Source organism: Myxine glutinosa, chromosome 3 (genome assembly GCF_964187855.1).
Source record: "Myxine glutinosa chromosome 3, kmMyxGlut1.1, whole genome shotgun sequence".
Classification (NCBI taxonomy): Eukaryota; Metazoa; Chordata; class Myxini; order Myxiniformes; family Myxinidae; genus Myxine; species Myxine glutinosa.
In genome coordinates, this window is record NC_136263.1 from 214,971,413 (window position 1) to 214,989,838 (window position 18,426).

The following is an 18,426-nucleotide window of genomic DNA, read 5'->3' on the forward strand; positions in this document are numbered from 1 at the left end:
CTCATCTGGACAATATCTCAGGTACCTTTTGAGCTAGGAAGCTAATATTTGGACATGATAGTGATCAAGTGATGTGGCTATAAAGGATATTTTTGATTTATTGATTAATCAATTAATCGATTAATTATTCATTGATTAATCAATTAATTATTTGATTTTCTCGGTTAATTCATTTATCTTACTATAATTCACCAAATGTCCGTCCGTCTGTCTTTTCGAAGGTACCGTAAAAACTGCTGAACCGATCTCGACGATATTTTGGGTGGATAATCCTGGGATCCCCAGGAGTAAAATAGGCTAATTAGTTTTTACAATTTCAGCTTTAGTCTCCAGCATTCTCAGGTTTGGACTTACGCATAACATTCGCGTTCGCATAACGTTCATTTTTCTCATTGTGACGATGTTGTTTTCCCGGGTGCCGCACAAATGGCTGCACCGATCGAACTCGGTGACCTCGGACAAAGACCTTTTATAGGGACACGGGTTGACTCCCTGCTTGAGAGAATTCTAACCCATTTCAACTGAAGGAAACACGTATCGGGAGTACATACGACATAGCGATTGTGAACACGATTAGTTTAATCTGCTACATGAGAGAATTCCACTATAGCTATTTGGGCGGTGAATACGCTTACAGATCGCTGTCTCCATCGATCTTGCCAAGGCCGTAACACTGATCGGCTCAAAATCCTTTTAACTGTTGATTTGGAAGTTTTTACAATGAAGGAAAGACGTATCGGGAGTACATACGACATCGGGACGACTAACTGCACGCGTCTTCAGTGTCAAGCTTAAATCTGTCATGGCGGATCTGAAGAGCGGAATGCTTGGAGAAGTGGTGGGCTACTTCGGCATGAAGGAGGATCAGAAACGTGGACTCCCACACTGCCACATCCTGCTGATACTTGCTCCCGCATGACGTTATTTTCCCAGGTGCCGCACAAACGGCTGCACCGATCAATATTTAACGGATGTTTATAGAAATCGTTTAAAAGAAAAAAAGCCTTCAATTTCTGATATTTAGCCTTTTCATTTGAGCCTCCCAATTGAAGCCCCGCCCATAGGGCGGGTACCGTTGCTAGTTTAATTAATTATTGAAAAAGTTATAGCTTCGAATGAAGCACTGGTAGTTTAGTTATGCTATTAGCCAATATTGATTAAGAAAATATTTTTATGATTATTATTTATTGATTTTAATTATACAATTACTCAATCAATTAGTGTACACCTCTCCCTCGCAATGCAGTCTCCATGAGCTGCCCAGTGGTATTGCCGGGTGCTGGAGGCGCCCCGGCAATGCCGCGCTGTAGGATATTTATTTATTTGGCATGGGGGCGGTGTACTTTGAATGTATCTGTACTTGTTACTACTACTTATTACTATTTGCTTGGTGAGCTACTTCCTGTGTGGCCTCAGCTGGTGTGTCAGCAAATCCATTAGTTGCGGCGATTTTCACAGTCATCAGCCCACATGGAGCTGGCGCGATGTTTGATGGTCATGGGGGTATTGCAAGGCAGAGAACGTTGGTGATCGTATAAATATCAAGTTTACTTTATCAATTTTTGAATATTTAAGGTGTTTTCAACGTGTTTTTTTTTCCAAAACATTTTTTTTTTCACAATGTCTCCTCCTCCCCTCCCCCATCCTCCCTTCCCCCATCTTCCCTCACCCGTCCCCCACCCCTCCCCCACCCCTTATCCTACTCCCTCCCCCATCCCTTCCCCCACCCCCTCTCCAACCCACTCCTCCATCCCCTCCCCCTCCCCTCCCTCACCTCCTCCTCCACCCACTCCCCAACCTCCCCCACCCACTCCCCCACTCCTGCCCCCCGTACACACCTCGCCCCAGTTTAGGATCCACTGCCCCAAACCATCCGACCAGGGCCCAATTTTTAAAAAGTAACATGTGTTCTCAGTACAGTGAACATATTTCATTTACATATACAGTATCATGTGTTCCAAGCACAGTGGACATATTTAATGTGTGTGTACTGTAACATGTTCCGAGTGGAGTGGACATATTTAATGTGTGTGTACAGTAACATGTTCCGAGTGGAGTGGACATATTTAATGTGTGTGTACAGTAACATGTGCAGGTACATTCTGTTACACTGAAATACCAGAAGAACATTTGTACATGGAAGCTTTAAGGAAGCATGACAGAACGTAAATACCATGCCAGGTAATGTTCCAGAGAAAAACTCACTAATTGGAGAAGCAGTAAATGAAGCGTCACAGGAATTGAATCACCTGAACCTGTAACAGAATCGTGTGTCACATTTGACGAATACCTTGGTGTTCATAACTGCGTTACTACCCGTCACCGTCTCCGAGCTGCACACGGCTTTAACACAATCGCAGACCAGTTAATATCCATGAATGTATTTGTTATCAAGTTTGATTCTGGATTATTAAACAGTGATGTAAACACACTCCAGACGCCATCTTTATTAAACAGTGATGCAAACACACTCCAGACGCCATCTTTATTAAACAGTGATGCAAACACACTCCAGACGCCATCTTTATTAAACAGTGATGTAAACACATTCCAGACGCCATCTTTATTAAACAGTGATGCAAACACACTCCAGACGCCATCTTTATTAAACAGTGATGTAAACACACTCCAGACGCCATCTTTATTAAACAGTGATGCAAACACACTCCAGACGCCATCTTTATTAAACAGTGATGCAAACACACTCCAGACGCCATCTTTATTAAACAGTGATGTAAACACACTCCAGACGCCATCTTTATTAAACAGTGATGTAAACACACTCCAGACGCCATCTTTATTAAACAGTGATGTAAACACACTCCAGACGCCATCTTTATTAAACAGTGATGTAAACACACTCCAGACGCCATCTTTATTAAACAGTGATGCAAACACACTCCAGACGCCATCTTTATTAAACAGTGATGCAAACACACTCCAGACGCCATCTTTATTAAACAGTGATGTAAACACACTCCAGACGCCATCTTTATTAAACAGTGATGTAAACACACTCCAGACGCCATCTTTATTAAACAGTGATGTAAACACACTCCAGACGCCATCTTTATTAAAAAGCATCTTTTATCAGTGATGATGTTTTTACCTTGTGCGGATTCCTAACTTTCTGATCATCTCCCTAGGTAAGTTGGTGATGATTGTGACAGAATACATGGAAAACGGCTCCATGGACTCCTTCCTCAGGGTATGTTGCATGTGCTGCTTTGTGGTTTCCTTTTGGCCAGGTGACGTGCCTTGTCCCACAGGTGTGGCTAAGCGGTGGCCCGTGACGCTCTTCCAGCCAGTGCAGAGTGCCGGTGCTGTGTCCACGGCTCATTGTGTCCTCTCTTTGTATTGCTCTCTGACCTTGCACGGTGAAGGCTTTTGTTGAACAAGAGGGGAGACAGGTGATGATACAGGAGACAGGTTAGAGGAAAATATCGAGTGGACAATTTGCCAAGAAAGAACTCCAGTCTTAAAATGTAAAGAGGAAGAAGTTTGGGAAATGATAAAGGATTTTTAAAAAGTAATCAAAAGGTAGGAAAAGTTGAATGCTAAATGAGAAAGAGAACACATTCATCTTTTGAAGATGAATGTGATGTAGAAGATCTGGGTATAAAAAGCAGAACGAGGGAGGGTACGGCAGATTATTTCATTATATTTGGGGATTTTCGGTGTAGTAATTGCAGAAAATAGATGGTGAGTAGTAAGATAGGAATTGTACAAAGTAAAGTACAATTGTACGAAGAGTAGTAAGATAGGAATTGTACAAAGTAAAGTACAATTGTACAAAGAGTAGTAAGATAGGAATTGTACAAAGTAAAGTACAATTGTACGAAGAGTAGTAAGATAGGAATTGTACAAAGTAAAGTACAATTGTACGAAGAGTAGTAAGATAGGAATTGTACAAAGTAAAGTACAATTGTACAAAGAGTAGTAAGATAGGAATTGTACAAAGTAAAGTACAATTGTACAAAGAGTAGTAAGATAGGAATTGTGCAAAGTAAAGTACAATTGTACGAAGAGTAGTAAGATAGGAATTGTACAAAGTAAAGTACAATTGTACAAAGAGTAGTAAGATAGGAATTGTACAAAGTAAAGTACAATTGTACGAAGAGTAGTAAGATAGGAATTGTACAAAGTAAAGTACAATTGTACAAAGAGTAGTAAGATAGGAATTGTACAAAGTAAAGTACAATTGTACAAAGAGTAGTAAGATAGGAATTGTACAAAGAGTAGTAAGATAGGAATTGTACAAAGTAAAGTACAATTGTACAAAGAGTAGTAAGATAGGAATTGTACAAAGAGTAGTAAGATAGGAATTGTACAAAGAGTAGTAAGATAGGAATTGTACAAAGTAAAGTACAATTGTACGAAGAGTAGTAAGATAGGAATTGTACAAAGTAAAGTACAATTGTACAAAGAGTAGTAAGATAGGAATTGTACAAAGTAAAGTACAATTGTACAAAGAGTAGTAAGATAGGAATTGTACAAAGTAAAGTACAATTGTACGAAGAGTAGTAAGATAGGAATTGTACAAAGTAAAGTACAATTGTACGAAGAGTAGTAAGATAGGAATTCTACAAAGTAAAGTACAATTGTACAAAGAGTAGTAAGATAGGAATTGTACAAAGAGTAGTAAGATAGGAATTGTACAAAGAGTAGTAAGATAGGAATTGTACAAAGAGTAGTAAGATAGGAATTGTACAAAGAGTAGTAAGATAGGAATTGTACAAAGAGTAGTAAGATAGGAATTGTACAAAGTAAAGTACAATTGTACGAAGAGTAGTAAGATAGGAATTGTACAAAGAGTAGTAAGATAGGAATTGTACAAAGTAAAGTACAATTGTACAAAGAGTAGTAAGATAGGAATTGTACAAAGAGTAGTAAGATAGGAATTGTACAAAGTAAAGTACAATTGTACAAAGAGTAGTAAGATAGGAATTGTACAAAGTAAAGTACAATTGTACAAGAGTAGTAAGATAGGAATTGTATAATAATTTGCTAACCCATATGGATACCTGTACCTACCTGGCTGGCTACTTAGCCAAAAGCAAAGAGATGATCAACGGTGAGATTGAGACATGAAGATAAGGAATACCAGTATATGTCAAAAAGTGTGTGTGTGTGTGTGTGTGTGTGTGTGTGTGTGTATATGTTTTTGTTGTGTGTGTGTGTGTGTGTGTGTGTGTGTGTGTGTGTGTGTGTGTGTGTGTGTGTGTGTGTGTGTGTGTGTGTGTGTGTGTGTGTGTGTGTTTTATGGCACAGCCTGCAGAGCAATGCTATCTAGAACAGTGTATGTATGTATGTATGTATGTCCCTGACAAACATCCACCAATCAGAGCTGAGTATCTAGTCACATGACAAGGGCACAGCATTACTAACCATTACAGTTTCATATTTTACTAAAAGGAAATAAAATAACCTTCTGTGGAACGTTTTGGGGACCAAGCAGGTGTCGTAAGGTAGGTATGAGGTTTCAGAAATTCCTCAATACAATTATGATTTTGAAATGCGATCCACACGGATCTTGCTCCCGAATCCAGAAGTTAACAGATGATGACAGTTCGCTGGTTTGATAATATCTCAATGCAATCGTGATTTAACATTATATTTTGATATATTAATATTATATTATTAATTTGTGATTGTAATTGATAAATTACGCTGTTTGGAATGAAAATATATAGACATTGAGTTTAAAGCAGAATGAGGAAATGACGTAAGGGTTTCCATCCGTGACATTCGTGGATTCCCCATTTGCAGATTCCCCATATGCAGATTCCTCATATGCAGATTCCCCATATGCAGATTCCCCATATGCAGATTCCCCATATGCAGATTCCTCATATGCAGATTCCCCATATGCAGATTCCTCATATGCAGATTCCCCATATGCAGATTCCCCATATGCAGATTCCCCATATGCAGATTCCCCATATGCAGATTCCCCATATGCAGATTCCCCTTATGCAGTTTCCCTATATGCAGATTCCCCATATGCAGATTCCCCATATGCAGATTCCCCATATGCAGATTCCCCATATGCAGATTCCCCATATGCAGATTCCCCATATGCAGATTCCCCATATGCAGATTCCCCATATACAGATTCCCCATATACAGATTCCCCATATGCAGATTCCCCATATACAGATTCCCCATATGCAGATCCCCCATTTGCGGATTCTCCATATGCAGATTCCCCATATGCAGATCCCCCATTTGCGGATTCCCCATTTGTGGATTCCCCATATGCAGATTCCCGATATGCAGATTCCCCATATGCAGATTCCCCATATGCAGATTCCCCATATGCAGATTCCCCATATGCAGATTCCCCATATGCAGATTCCCCATTTGCGGATTCCCCATCTGCAGATTCCCCATATGCAGATTCCCCATATGCGGATCCCCCATTTGCGGATTCCCCATATGCAGATTCCCCATATGCAGATTCCCCATATGCAGATTCCCCATATGCAGATTCCCCATCTGCAGATTCCCCATATGCAGATCCCCCATTTGCGGATTCCCCATATGCAGTTTCGCCATTGACTGGATATAGCAACATTCAGATGAGGTACGTTTTTAGTCCAAGTCTTTCACGAACCTGCTGTCCATGCCTGACGTTCTACTGAAGGAGGCACAGGAATGCGAAATGTATTGAAAAAAAAAAATACTTACATTATTTGGTAACTGGTAACTAGTATCCCCACTCAGGTTATACTATCCTCTGTAACAAGCCCGGCTACGCCTTTGTTAGACTGTTGGTCTTGTTTATGTGTACCTGTATGTATGTGTACCTGTACATGTGCATGTACCCTGTTTTACCCTAAAACAAGCTTTTCGTTTACAGTTAAATGTTCAAATTTGATTATATTCAACCACATTTCCTTTGTTATCCTAGACCATTGTGAAACAGAGTGTTTTTTTTTGTTGTTCTTTTTTTACCCAGCAGCATCAATCCCAAGAGCCGTTAATCACAAGACAATGAAGTTTGTACAAATAATGTCAGGCATGTGCAAAAGCTTCCCATAGTAATGGTTCCATTAATTTTGCTGCCCAATGATGATGGAGTCACGCGTTGTTGATGCTAAAACGTGTTGTAATGAAGTACGATCCACACCAAAGTATCTGGAAATGTTAATGTGGTGTGTACATGTATGTAGTTATGTGCGTTTCCTGTGCACATGGACATGTACGTAGTTGTGTGCGTTTCCTGTGCACATGGACATGTATGTAGTTGTGTTCTTTTCCTGTGCACATGTACATGTATGCAGTTGTGTGCGTTTCCTGTGCACATGGACATGCAGTTGTGTGCGTTTCCTGCACACATGGACATGTAGTTGTGTGCGTTTCCTGTGCACATGGACATGCAGTTGTGTGCGTTTCCTGCACACATGGACATGTAGTTGTGTGCGTTTCCTATGCACATGGACATGTATGTAGTTGTGTGCGTTTCCTGTGCACATGGACATGTATGTAGTTGTGTGCGTTTCCTGTGCACATGGACATGTACGTAGTTGTGTGCGTTTCCTGTGCACATGGACATGTATGTAGTTGTGTTCTTTTCCTGTGCACATGTACATGTATGCAGTTGTGTGCGTTTCCTGTGCACATGGACATGCAGTTGTGTGCGTTTCCTGCACACATGGACATGCAGTTGTGTGCGTTTCCTGTGCACATGGACATGCAGTTGTGTGCGTTTCCTGTGCACATGGACATATTGTAGTTGTGTGCGTTTCCTGTGCACATGGACATGTACGCAGTTGTGTGCGTTTCCTGTGCACATGGACATGTACGCAGTTGTGTGCGTTTCCTTTGCACATGGACATGTCCACAATTTTATAATCTATATGTAATGGAGCAAGTGTTTGTATGTATGTATGTATGTATGTATGTATGTATGTATGTATTAATGTATGTATGTATGTATGTATGTATGTATGTATGTATGTCTGCTCTTCACCCATTGGTTGGACAGCTGACCTGACTCCACCCACAAATGAAACCTGAAATACTCAACCTAAAGTACCCAGAGGACCCAAAAGACCGCCCCCCCCCCCGCCGCCCCCTCAACACCCAGAGGACCTACAAGACCGCGAAGACACAGAGGACCCAAAAGACCCCGAGGACCCTAAATAACCCATGAACCCTAAATACCCCAAAAGACCCCGAGGACCCAGAGGAACTAAAAGGCACCAAAGACTAAAAAGACTGAAAAGACCCCAAAGACACTGAAGACCTAAAATACCCCAAAGACCTTAAAGACTGAAAAGACCCATTGGACCCTAAAGACTCAAACTACCCCGTAGACCTAAAAGACCACAAAAACTGAAAATATTCCAAAGAACCGTGACAACCCTTAACAACCCTGAAGACCCAAAATATTCTGAAGACCCTTAAAGACCCAATATACCTAAAATACCCTGAAGACCTAAAAGACTGAAAAGACCCAATGGACCCCAAAGACCCAAAATACACCGACGACCCAAAAGACCATGAAGACCCCAAAGACCTAAAATACCCCAAAGACTGAAAATATTCCAAAGACCCTAAACAACCCTGAAGATCAAAAAGACCCTGAAGACCCAGAGGACCTAAAAGACCCTGGTGACCCAAAATACTCTGAAGACCTTTAAAGACCCAAAAGACACCAAATACCTCAAATACTCTGAAGACCTAAAAGACCCCGAAGACCTAAAAGACTGAAAAGACCCAAAGACCCAAAATACACTGAAGACCCAAAAGACCATGAAGACCCAATAGACCTAAAATACCCCAAAGACTGAAAATATTCCAAAGACCCTTAACAATCCAAAAAACCCAAAAGACCCTCAAATACCCATGAGAACCAAAAGACCCCAAAGACCCTTCAAGACCCCAAAGACCCTTAAAGACCCAAAACACCTTGAAGACCCCCAAATACCCTTAAAGACCCCGAAGACTCGAGAACCAAAATACCCTGAAGACCCTTAAAGACCCAGAGGACCCAAAATACCCCAAAGACACAAAAGACCCAAAATATTCCATAGACCTTTAAAGACCCCAAAGACCCCAAATAAACAAAAGACCCAAAATATCCCAAAGACCCTTGAAGACCCCAAAAAACAAAACGACCCTGTAGACCCTTAAATATCCAAAAGGTCGAAAAGAACCAAAGACCCAATGGATCCCAAAGACCCAAAATACCCCAAAGACCCAAAAATACCCCAAAGACCAAACGACCAAAATATCCCAAAGACTGAAAAGACCCAAAAGACCCCAAAGATCCTTAAAGTCCCAAAAAACTCCAAAGAATAAAAAGACCCAAAATAATGAAAAGACCCCAAAGAATGAAAAGACCACAAAAACCAAAAAGGCCCCAAAGACTGAAAACACCCAAAAGACTATCAAGCCCCAAAAGACCATCAAGACCCAAAAGACTGAACAGACCCTAAAGACCCTTAAAGGGGAACACAAATGCAATTTGTCTGAAAAACCATTGGCAATCATTATTCATCGTCTAATTTGAATGGAATTTATTTTTATTTTTTTGCCATTCCCAAAGTGCTGAAAAAACCCAAGACTGTAGATTTTTGAGATTTCCAGTTACGTCACATTGTGCACTCACCGTTATCCTGCCGGTGACGGTACATAGAGAAACGGTGCATTGCGAGCTTGGATTCCGATACTGATTGCGGATGATTAAGGGGGGGGGGGGCGGAGGTTTGGGGTTCTCTTGGGATATTGTTAGCTAGGGTGACGGTTGATGGGGGATTGTGAGGGGATGGTGGAGGGGCTGGGGGGGTTGGGGTAATGGGTATTGTTAGCTAGAGTGACGGTTGATAGGGGATTGGGAGGATGGTGGAGTGGGGTGAGGGGTGTGGAGCGGTCATGGGTATTGTTAGCTAGGGTGACGGTTGAAGGGGGATTGTGGGGGGAAGGTGGAGTGAGATAGTTATAGGTATTGTTAGCTAGGGTGACTATTGATAGGGGATTATGAGGGGTGGTGGAGTGGGGTGAGGGGTGTGGGGTGGTCATGGGTATTGTTAGCTAGGGTGACAGTTGAAGTGGTTTGGGGAAGGTGGAGGGACTGGGGAAGGTGGTGGGTCTGGGGAAGGTCCCCAGGGTCTGGGGAAGGTGAAGGTGCGGGGAAGGTGGAGTGGAGTTGTTATAGGTATTGTTAGCTAGGGTGACGATTGATAGGGGATTTTGAGGGAATGATGAAGAGGGGTAAGCAGTGTGGGGTGGTCATGGGTATTGTTAGCTAGGGTGACAGTTGATAGGGGACTGTGAGGGGTGGTGGAGTTGGGTGTAGGGTGGTCATGGGTATTGTTAGCTAGGGTGATGGTTTAAGGGGGATTGTCGGGGTAAGTGGAGTGGGGGGGTGGGGTGTGGAGTTGTTATAGGTATTGTTAGCTAGGGTGACGATTGATAGGGGATTTTGAGGGAATGGTGAAGGGGGTAAGTGGTGTGCGGTGGTCGTGGGTATTGTTAGCTAGGGTGATGGTTGATGGGGGAATGTGAGGGATTGTGGAGTGGGGTGTGGGGTGGTCATGGGTATTGTTAACTAGCATGACAGTTGAAGAGGTTTTGTGGGGGGAAGTGGACTGGGGGGAGGGGTGTGGGGTTATTATGGGTATTGTTAGGTAGGGTGATGCTTGATGAGGGATTGTGAGGGGATGGTGGAGTGGAGGAGAAAGAGGGGGTGTGGGTTGGTTGTGGGTATTGTTCGCTGCGGTGACGTTTGATGTTTTTTTTTTTCTGGAAAATTGATAACCTCAAAAACCAAGGACACCTAAGTTGATCAGAAATCAGCAAGGGCATTATTACCAAAGGAAATAAACAAGAAATCCAAGTCAAAGTAGTTGTGTCAACAGAAAATATCCGATGGCAGAAAAATGTGTTGCCCGCTTGGAACAAGATTGCCCGTAGGGCGGGTACTCTGCTAGTAATAATAATGCTGCCTCACAAAAAGCTCAATATTCATCCCTTTATTTAACGACTGCATCTTCGATAGAGGGTAAAATGGAACATTTGACTTTGGCTTCAGATTGGAATAACTTAATGTCACAATTGTGATGTCATTGATCATCATTTCCTTATTCCTTTGATTGTTTGCTTGTAAATTTCAAATGTTTGATCAAGAGAACACAAACTGCCTGCATTTACCAAGTCGACTCAACGTTCCAATGGAACAAAGAATTCAAAAACAAAATAGATATATCTTCTCTTGAGAGTCTTATGAATATAAATCTGAATGCAATTTGCACATAAACTGCTGATAAAATTTGAAATTGTCAAACATCAAAAGTGGAAATCTCTGCTCTTTCTGATTGCATTTCATTTTGTGTATTTTCTCCTGAATGTCTGTTTGTGCAGAAGCGTGACGGCCAGTTCACAGTGATACAGCTCGTCGGGATGCTCCGAGGGATCTCCGCCGGGATGACGTACCTGTCCGAGATGGGGTTCGTGCACCGGGACCTCGCCGCCCGGAACATCCTCGTGAGCAGCGGCCTCGTGTGCAAGGTCTCCGACTTTGGGCTGTCTCGAGTGCTCAACAGGAGGCCTGAAGCCGCGTACACCACACTGGTATGACGATTGTACCGCCTCTTATCATTGTCATCACAATCGGGTCAGGTAGACTCAAAAGCAATGGGAAAGGATGAATGATCATTCAGTCAGTCATAGATCTCATTGCCGAGCTGGAGTTTCCAAAGCCAGAAAGATTTTGTTCGAACCACAGATAATCTAAGGGGTTGTTGTTTCATGACCCTGACTGCCCTACATTTAACCCTTCAAGGCTTACTAGCAATAAGCTCACCTGTGATCCGGGAACAACGCTTTTTGAATGGCATTTCCTGTCTAACCTCCCTCCCCCCTGTTTAATCCCCCATGCCCTGTCTAATCCCCCACCCCCTGTCTAATCCCCCACCCCCTTGCAGCCAAGTGGTTTGAGCTGCTGTGACTTGATATGACTGGGATAACATTCAGACAGACTGTTACACATGTGTGTGGATTTATGTGGACACATGCTGTACATGCCACAGTCTGATATAACAAATTGATCTTTCCTCCCCTTCCTCTTTTGTCGTCTCTCTTTCTTTCTCTTTCTTTCTCTCTCTCTCTCTCACTCTCTCTCTCACTCTCACTCTCACTCTCTCACTCTCTCACTCTCTCACTCTCTCACTCTCATCGTTGCCATCTGCCCCCTCTACATGTTAATCCCCCAAGTGATCTGCATCCACTCCCTGCTGCTTTATTTCACAATATAACTCTCTTCCGCACCCCCCTTCTGCCATGCCTTTCATTGCAAACCGCCCACTATCAAGTTGCTTCCTGTGCCCCCTTGGGTGCCGCAGAGCTCACGTGATAGTCTTTTCATTCAGCTCCTGAACATTAGAATCAGCGGAATGATTAATTGTGTACCCCTGGCCGTAAGTCGTAGTCATTATATGAACCCATTCTGTGTGATGCATGTGCTAAGGAAATAGGGATGAATGTATGACTTCATTTGGATAGAAATGGCCCATCCAGACAATTCCTCCCATATTTCATGGAATTACCCTTTGTGTTTACGTCACACACTCATAAATAATGGTAGCTACAACAAAGTCAATGTGTACCAAATCGTCACAAATCCCCACGCTTCCCACCTGAAGTTTGAAAGATGGCAAAATGTTCCACCAGGAATGACCCAAAACAAATTTTGGGGTTAATAAAAAAATTCCTGTTTTGACCCCTGTGACCTGAGGTCGCACCCCCTGGGGAATGAACCAGGGGTCAAATCCAAAAAATCGTTGAATATTTCATGCGTAGCCCAATGTTAATCACATGTGCAAAGTTTCATGTATAAATGTTAATAATGTGTCTGGAATTTCACTTTCTGGTATCTGATATTTGGACACTGCCCCCAAAATGATACTGCTCTCCTACCTCCTTGCCATGTGGTGATCATAAGTACCAAGTTTGGGGATTTTCTCCACAACCATTTAGGGGGAGATAGTGTGTCGGACAACGGACAGACAAACGGACGGAGTCGATTACAATATCCCCCTTTTTTTTTTTTTTATATAAACGTCTGGGATAATAACTCCAATATTCACAAAACACCATCATCACAATCACTCTGGCGTGCATCTTCATCTTCATTATTTTTCATAAAAATACAAAACTTTTCTAACGTCCCAAAGCACGAGAGGTCTCGTTGATGTCGGATAATCGATTCCGTGTCTCTATTTCCAAAGGTTGTAGTTTTAATCGATTCAATTTTGCTGTAACTTGTTAAAGTAGAGTTGATCCTGAACAAATTGGTTGTAGTCTGGAAGATCCAAATTCAATACTTGAGGTCCCACCAATCAGCGTAGCTTACACCCAGCAGGTAACGAGGCTCAGGTGTGCTGAGCTAAGTTATAGTTAGTTAACACCGGGCCATCAATTCTATACTAGTCGGTAGTGCCTTCATTTTCGAAGGACTTGGTCATGGCGTTTAGGCCACAGCTTTTTTTTTTTTTCTTTTTTTGTATACAAGGTCGAGGCTCATGTAAGAGCTTACTTTGATCACAAAAAGACAAACTGACACATAAAACATATGATAAAGGGAGCGGGAGGCAAAATGGGGAGTAGAGACATCGGGAGATCTGTGGGAGGGAGAGGGCTTGGGGGGAGGAGGCGTGGGAAGGGGAGGGGGTGTGGGAGAGGTAAAAAAAAACACATGGACACTGCAAGGATTTCCAGGAAAGAAGTCTCTGACGGCTGGACGAAATACAAACAATCTGTGCAAACTTTTCCTTTACATTCTTACCTTTCAACTGAGAATTAAAGGATCACTTTTCCCAAACAACATGTGATCCTTTGTCGAGCTTTAAATACACCAATTAGTGATTTTTATTTACAAAGAAACATGATTTTACTCTAAATGATGTTGGCACCATTCGGTGAAAGACCATTGACCTGCCAGTCACAACAACTAAATTGGTGGAAGTCGGCAGCAACGCGGCGGATGCCAGGACTTCCGAGGCAACTGGCATGAGGGAAGGATGGGAATGGAGTGGAGGAGTGAGATTGAAGAGGTGGGGAGCCTGGGCACGTTAACCCCATCAAAGGTCCCCTTGGAATGGGATTTGGTGACACAAAGGATGGCGGCGAGCCATTGTGCTCCGTGTCCCCGACCGAATTAGTGCGTCCATCAATACATCACGGGCACATTGTGCTTTACTCCCGATAGCTTAAGCACGCACAAAAGGTAGCGCTTGTAGGTATTTTCCTTTTTTGTGATTTCAGTTAAAACGCCCTAAAATGTTCCACCTGCAATAAATTATTCTGCGAAGAGTAACACAGGTCACGAGTAAACTTGGGTTTCGACAGATGGTGCAAACAGGCAGCCATATTTGAGGGCAAGGGTGTGAAGTGCAATCGCGCGTGCGGCTGGGAAGCGAGTTTCATTGGGGAGGGGCGATGGAAATAAACAAGTGATGGGAAAAGGCGCCGAGCACAGCAACGGAAAGGGTAATGAGGAGCACACACGCCCTCTTGGCTCTGGGGACGAGGGATACGTAACGTGTCAGGGGGACAGGTAATGTAGTGAGAGCAGCTTAGGGTGGGGGTAGGGGACAGGTAATGTAGTGAGAGCAGCTTGGGCTGGGGTTGGGGACAGGTAATGTAGTGAGAGCAGCTTAGGGTGGGGGTAGGGGACAGGTAATGTAGTGAGAGTAGCTTGGGCTGGGGGGCGGGGACAGGTAATGTAGTGAGAGCAGCTTAGGGTGGGGGTAGGGGACAGGTAATGTAGTGAGAGCAGCTTAGGGTGGGGGTAGGGGACAGGTAATGTAGTGAGAGCAGCTTGGGCTGGGGTTGGGGACAGGTAATGTAGTGAGAGCAGCTTGGGCTGGGGGTCGGGGGCAGGTAATGTAGTGAGAGTAGCTTGGGCTGGGGGGCGGGGACAGGTAATGTAGTGAGAGCAGCTTGGGCTGGGGGTCGGGGACAGGTAATGTAGTGAGAGCAGCTTGGGCTGGGGGTCGGGGACAGGTAATGTAGTGAGAGCAGCTTGGGCTGGGGGTCGGGGACAGGTAATGTAGTGAGAGTAGCTTGGGCTGGGGGTCGGGGACAGGTAATGTAGTGAGAGCAGCTTGGGCTGGGGTTGGGGACAGGTAATGTAGTGAGAGCAGCTTGGGCTGGGGGACGGGGACAGGTAATGTAGTGAGAGCAGCTTGGGCTGGGGGTCGGGGACAGGTAATGTAGTGAGAGCAGCTTGGGCTGGGGGTAGGGAACAGGTAATGTAGTGAGAGCAGCTTGGGCTGGGGGTAGGGGACAGGTAATGTAGTGAGAGCAGCTTGAGCTGGGGTTGGGGACAGGTAATGTAGTGAGAGTAGCTTGGGCTGGGGGTAGGGGACAGGTAATGTAGTGAGAGTAGCTTGGGCTGGGGGTAGGGGACAGGTAATGTAGTGAGAGCAGCTTGGGCTGGGGGTGGGGGACAGGTAATGTAGTGAGAGCAGCTTGGGCTGGGGGTAGGGGACAGGTAATGTAGTGAGAGCAGCTTGGGCTGGGGGTAGGGGACAGGTAATGTAGCGAGAGCAGCTTGGGCTGGGGGTAGGGGACAGGTAATGTAGCGAGAGCAGCTTGGGCTGGGGGATGAAAAATGGAGTCCTTTGCAGATGGATGTACAGCACAACCTGATGCCAATAACTCTGAACAAAGTGCACAAGTGAGATGTCGCAACCGTGATTATGCTTGAACACGTGATGCGTGTGCATGACAAAGCACATTTACCCTGCACAAGCATCTTCATGTTAAATTTAGAGCGCAGCACGACCTGATGTATCGACTTGCGGTGTGATGCTCAAATCGCAGCCCAGACGCCATTCCCTCCTCCATCTTTGTTTACCGAGTGCACCCTTGGTCGGGTTTTTTATGGCGATTAAAACACCAGCCGCAAGTCGGCCCATCATGTGTGAGTGAACCGTGGCCTCGTTAAACGAATCTGTTCTGTAAATATAAACGAACACCTGTTTGCAATGGAAGACACCACAGTGCACGTGCTGTTGTTGCGGTTGGTGGTTTTATCGATTTTGTGAGGCTCTTTATGAGAAACCCGAAAGGTGGTGGATGATTTAAATTCACTAAAGGTACATCCATGACGGTGTGTCGACTTTTTGCAAAATACATAAATAATGATTGCGCATTTGCAAGGAAGGCTCAGCACAGGGAATTGGGCCTTGAACCTTCCTGAACTGTATCTTGATGAGGAATCACGTGTTTCCATTTGGATGGGACATGATGTTTCGTCGCCAGGACCTTATGCCAAGCAGATGGCATGGTATCCCAGCAACAGGTACATTGGAAGTTTGCATACATCCAATCCACAGGCTTTGGGTGAAGGGGGCAGCAGATGTGTTAACCATTGCGATCCCATCTTGTTTCTGCTGCTAGGGTATGGGAATGTGGGAACTCTACCCGGGAATGTGGGAACTCTACCCGGGAATGTGGGAACTCTACCCGGGAATGTGGGAACTCTACCCGGGAATGTGGGAACTCTACCCGGGAATGTGGGAACTCCACCCGGGAATGTGGGAACTCTACCCGGGAATGTGGGAACTCTACCCGGGAATGTGGGAACTCCACCCGGGAATGTGGGAACTCTACCCGGGAATGTGGGAACTCTACCCGGGAATGTGGGAACTCTACCCGGGAATGTGGGAACTCTACCCGGGAATGTGGGAACTCTACCCGGGAATGTGGGAACTCCACCCGGGAATGTGGGAACTCCACCCGGGAATGTGGGAACTCCACCCGGGAATGTGGGAACTCCACCCGGGAATGTGGGAACTCCACCCGGGAATGTGGGAACTCTACCCGGGAATGTGGGAACCCTACCCCGGAATGTGGGAACTCTACCCGGGAATGTGGGAACTCTACCCGGGAATGTGGGAACTCTACCCGGGAATGTGGGAACTCTACCCGGGAATGTGGGAACTCTACCCGGGAATGTGGGAACTCTACCCGGGAATGTGGGAACTCTACCCGGGAATGTGGGAACTCTACCCGGGAATGTGGGAACTCTACCCGGGAATGTGGGAACTCTACCCGGGAATGTGGGAACTCCACCCGGGAATGTGGGAACTCTACCCGGGAATGTGGGAACTCTACCCGGGAATGTGAGAACTCTACCCGGGAATGTGGGAACTCTACCCGGGAATGTGGGAACTCTACCCGGGAATGTGGGAACTCCACCCGGGAATGTGGGAACTCCACCCGGGAATGTGGGAACTCCACCCGGGAATGTGGGAACTCCACCCGGGAATGTGGGAACTCTACCCGGGAATGTGGGAACCCTACCCGGGAATGTGGGAACTCTACCCGGGAATGTGGGAACTCTACCCGGGAATGTGGGAACTCTACCCGGGAATGTGGGAACTCTACCCGGGAATGTGGGAACTCTACCCGGGAATGTGGGAACTCTACCCGGGAATGTGGGAACTCTACCCGGGAATGTGGGAACTCTACCCGGGAATGTGGGAACTCTACCCGGGAATGTGGGAACTCTACCCGGGAATGTGGGAACTCCACCCGGGAATGTGGGAACTCTACCCGGGAATGTGGGAACTCTACCCGGGAATGTGGGAACTCTACCCGGGAATGTGGGAACTCTACCCGGGAATGTGGGAACTCTACCCGGGAATGTGGGAACTCTACCCGGGAATGTGGGAACTCCACCCGGGAATGTGGGAACTCCACCCGGGAATGTGGGAACTCCACCCGGGAATGTGGGAACTCCACCCGGGAATGTGGGAACTCCACCCGGGAATGTGGGAACTCTACCCGGGAATGTGGGAACCCTACCCGGGAATGTGGGAACTCTACCCGGGAATGTGGGAACTCTACCCGGGAATGTGGGAACTCTACCCGGGAATGTGGGAACTCTACCCGGGAATGTGGGAACTCCACCCGGGAATGTGGGAACTCCACCCGGGAATGTGGGAACTCCACCCGGGAATGTGGGAACTCCACCCGGGAATGTGGGAACTCCACCCGGGAATGTGGGAAATTTACCTGGGAATGTGGGAATTCTACCTTTAGACTGGAGTGATTTAAGTGGTCACATCCGTCCCCAAAGATGGACCGAGGTTACGTTTTCACCCTCGTCCGTCTGTCTCTGTTTGTGTCTGTCTGTCTCTGTTTGTGTCTGTCTGTTTGTATATCTGTGAGCTGGATATCTCAAGAAGGTGTGGACAGATTCGGACGAAACTTTGGAGACAGGTTAGGAGTGTGACAAACAAGAATTAGTGAGACATTCTCCTGCCTCGGGAGCAAACTCCCTCACTCTCTTCAATCCCACTCCACCCTCCAGGTCTTTAAAACAGCTGTTCACCACCATCTCTTATCTTCCCCCATCCAAAACCTTGATCTTTTCTACCCCCGTTAATTTCACCCCAGATCCACTTT

The 18,426-nt window shown here is 45.2% G+C and overlaps 1 protein-coding gene across 1 annotated transcript in view; it reads left to right on the top strand.

The window, feature by feature from the left end:
* The window catches only part of LOC137422874 (ephrin type-A receptor 5), a 224,919-nt gene that overhangs the window by 172,706 nt on the left and 33,787 nt on the right, over positions 1 to 18,426 (top strand). The window contains exons 13-14 of the mRNA XM_068109498.2: positions 3,147 to 3,208; positions 11,371 to 11,580. Of these exons, the coding sequence (XP_067965599.2) occupies positions 3,147 to 3,208; positions 11,371 to 11,580 (272 nt within the window). The remainder of the gene's footprint in view (positions 1 to 3,146; positions 3,209 to 11,370; positions 11,581 to 18,426) is intronic.